At 49.7% G+C, this 3,158-nt stretch overlaps 2 protein-coding genes across 2 annotated transcripts in view; both read left to right on the top strand.

The window, feature by feature from the left end:
• LOC106527842 (ribonucleoside-diphosphate reductase large subunit) overlaps window positions 1-2,926 on the top strand; it is a 4,206-nt gene extending 1,280 nt beyond the window's left edge. Inside the window, exons 2-4 of the mRNA XM_014022840.1 lie at window positions 217-2,198; window positions 2,289-2,477; window positions 2,556-2,926. Coding sequence (XP_013878294.1) covers window positions 217-2,198; window positions 2,289-2,477; window positions 2,556-2,747 — 2,363 coding nt within the window. The 3' untranslated portion in view covers window positions 2,748-2,926. The remainder of the gene's footprint in view (window positions 1-216; window positions 2,199-2,288; window positions 2,478-2,555) is intronic.
• Window positions 1-3,158, top strand: part of six5 (SIX homeobox 5) — a gene marked incomplete in the record, with an annotated part of 31,096 nt that overhangs the window by 24,094 nt on the left and 3,844 nt on the right.

The raw sequence follows: 3,158 nt of genomic DNA on the forward strand, positions 1-3,158 counted from the left end.
ATTTTGCCTGAAACTCTCAGACTGAAGAAGTCTCTTGGAAGAGAGACGAAACGTTTTATTAGAGAAGAACCCGTCCAGAAGACCTATACAATTTTTTTCTTTTTGTAAGAATACAAAGTTATGAAACTAGGAAAGAATAGTAATATCTGGTATGTATTTCACATCTTCCATTGCTGAGGTCACTACTATGTGTTTCTGTATTTCTATCTTTTACAGATGGCCGCCATGAGCGTGTCATGTTCGATAAAATCACCTCTCGTATCCAGAAGCTTTGCTATGGCCTGAACTCTGAGTTTGTGGACCCGGCTCAGATCACCATGAAGGTGATCCAAGGTCTGTATAGCGGCGTCACCACCGTGGAGCTCGACACGCTAGCAGCTGAGATTGCTGCCACGCTGACGACCAAACACCCCGACTATGCCATCCTCGCTGCGAGGATCGCTGTCTCAAACCTGCACAAAGAGACCAAGAAGGTGTTCAGCGACGTGATGGAGGACCTGTACAACTACATCAACCCTTTGAACCAACGCCACTCCCCCATGATCTCCAAAGACACGCTGCACATCGTTCTGGAGAACAAAGACCGCCTCAACTCCGCCATCATTTATGACAGAGATTTCTCCTACAACTTCTTCGGATTCAAGACTCTGGAGCGCTCCTATCTGCTGAAAATCAACGGCAAGGTGGCCGAGCGCCCGCAGCACATGCTCATGAGGGTGTCTGTTGGGATCCACGGGACCGACATCGAAGCGGCCATCGAGACGTACAATCTGCTGTCAGAGAAGTGGTTCACTCACGCCTCTCCGACTCTCTTCAACGCAGGAACCAATCGGCCGCAGCTGTCCAGCTGCTTCTTGCTCGCCATGAAAGACGACAGCATCGAAGGCATCTACGACACCCTGAAGCAGTGCGCCCTCATTTCCAAGTCTGCCGGAGGCATTGGCGTAGCGGTCAGCTGCATCAGATCCACTGGGAGCTACATCGCCGGTACCAACGGGAACTCCAACGGGCTGGTTCCCATGCTGAGAGTTTACAACAACACCGCTCGCTACGTCGATCAAGGTGGCAACAAAAGACCCGGGGCCTTCGCCATGTACTTGGAGCCTTGGCATTTTGACGTGTTTGACTTCCTAGAGCTGAAGAAGAACACTGGCAAGGAGGAGCAGAGAGCCAGAGACCTTTTCTATGCCCTGTGGATCCCCGACCTGTTCATGAAGCGAGTGGAGAGCAACCAGGACTGGTCTCTGATGTGTCCCAACGAGTGTCCGGGGCTCGACGAGTGCTGGGGGGAGGAGTTTGAGAAGCTGTACACTACATACGAGAAGGAAGGGAGGGTGAAGCGTGTGGTGAAAGCTCAGCAGCTTTGGTACGCCATCATAGAGTCCCAGACGGAGACCGGAACGCCGTACATGTTGTACAAAGACGCGTGCAACAGGAAGAGCAACCAGCAGAATCTGGGCACCATCAAGTGCAGCAACTTGTGCACGGAGGTCGTGGAATACACCAGCGCCGACGAGGTGGCAGTTTGCAATCTGGCATCCATCGCTCTCAACATGTACGTCACGCCTGAGCGCACTTATGACTTTAAAAAACTGGCATCTGTGACCAAAGTGATAGTCAAAAACTTGAACAAGATCATTGAAATCAACTACTACCCGGTCCCCGAGGCCGAGATGTCCAACAAACGCCACAGGCCGATCGGAATCGGAGTCCAGGGTTTAGCAGACGCCTTCATCTTGATGCGTTACCCCTTTGAAAGTCCGGAGGCTCAGCTGCTCAACATCCAGATGTTTGAGACCATCTACTACGCCGCTCTGGAGGCCAGCTGCGAGCTCGCGGCCAAACTGGGCCCCTACGAGACGTACGAAGGCTCGCCCGTCAGCAGGGGCATCCTGCAGTACGACATGTGGGACAAGACGCCGACTGACCTGTGGGACTGGAAGCTGCTGAAGGAGAAGATCGCCAAGCACGGCGTGAGAAACAGCCTGCTGCTGGCGCCGATGCCCACGGCGTCCACCGCCCAGATCCTGGGCAACAACGAGTCCATCGAGGCGTACACCAGCAACATCTACACCCGCAGGGTCCTCTCCGGAGAGTTCCAGATCGTCAACCCTCATCTGCTCAAAGACCTGACGGAGAGGGGGCTGTGGAACGAGGAGATGAAGAACAAGCTGATCGCCAACAACGGCTCCATTCAGGTGATGAGAAACTTCACATTTACAGACGTTTACTTTTTTCTTTTAAGCTGTATTAAAACAAGCTGGATTGTTTTTATCTTATTTTGACAGGACATCAGTGAGATCCCTGCTGATCTAAAGCAGCTGTATAAAACCGTTTGGGAAATCTCCCAGAAGACTGTGCTAAAGATGGCTGCCGACCGTGGCGCCTACATCGACCAGAGCCAGTCGCTGAACATCCACATCGCAGAGCCAAACTACGGCAAACTGACCAGCATGCACTTCTACGGCTGGAAGCAGGTGAGTTACCTGAGGCAACGAGTGGAGGTGGGGGGGAACTAAAAGCAACGACTGACTCTGCTGGTTCTCTCATCGCAGGGCTTGAAGACAGGAATGTATTATCTTAGGACGAAGCCCGCCGCCAGCCCGATCCAGTTCACCCTGAACAAGGAGAAGCTGATGGAGACGCAGCGGAGCAAGGCCTCGGAGCAGGAGATGAAGGAGAGGAACAAAGCTGCCATGGTGTGTTCTCTGGAGAACAGAGACGAGTGTCTCGCCTGCGGGTCTTAACACGACGTGCCTGATGATGATGTTCTCATCACTCCAGAAACAGTTCACTTCGTTCATGCTTGCTAAAATGTACAGAACAAAACTTTTAACCGCACAGAACAAAAGATCGTTTTACAGGAATGTATTTTTATGTTTTGAAATAAACCTGTTTTTTAAAAATAAAAAGTTGTTTGAGTTAACCAGTGTTTAATTTAGATCTGAAGAAATTTCTTATGGAGGTTAGACTTCAGTAGTAGAATCAATCTGAAATGCTAAATGTTAATCAAATTCTTTTCTAGAAATGGTTTTCCAAATACCGTCTCAAATAGAGGTTCTAATGTTTATTTGTAGGTATATTTTTGATGTTTCTAACTTCAAATAATTTGAATTTTTAATAAAGAGGAATGCTGTTTTTAAAAGACATCCATATAT

This window comes from Austrofundulus limnaeus, unplaced genomic scaffold (assembly GCF_001266775.1).
Source record: "Austrofundulus limnaeus strain Quisiro unplaced genomic scaffold, Austrofundulus_limnaeus-1.0 Scaffold344, whole genome shotgun sequence".
Classification (NCBI taxonomy): Eukaryota; Metazoa; Chordata; class Actinopteri; order Cyprinodontiformes; family Rivulidae; genus Austrofundulus; species Austrofundulus limnaeus.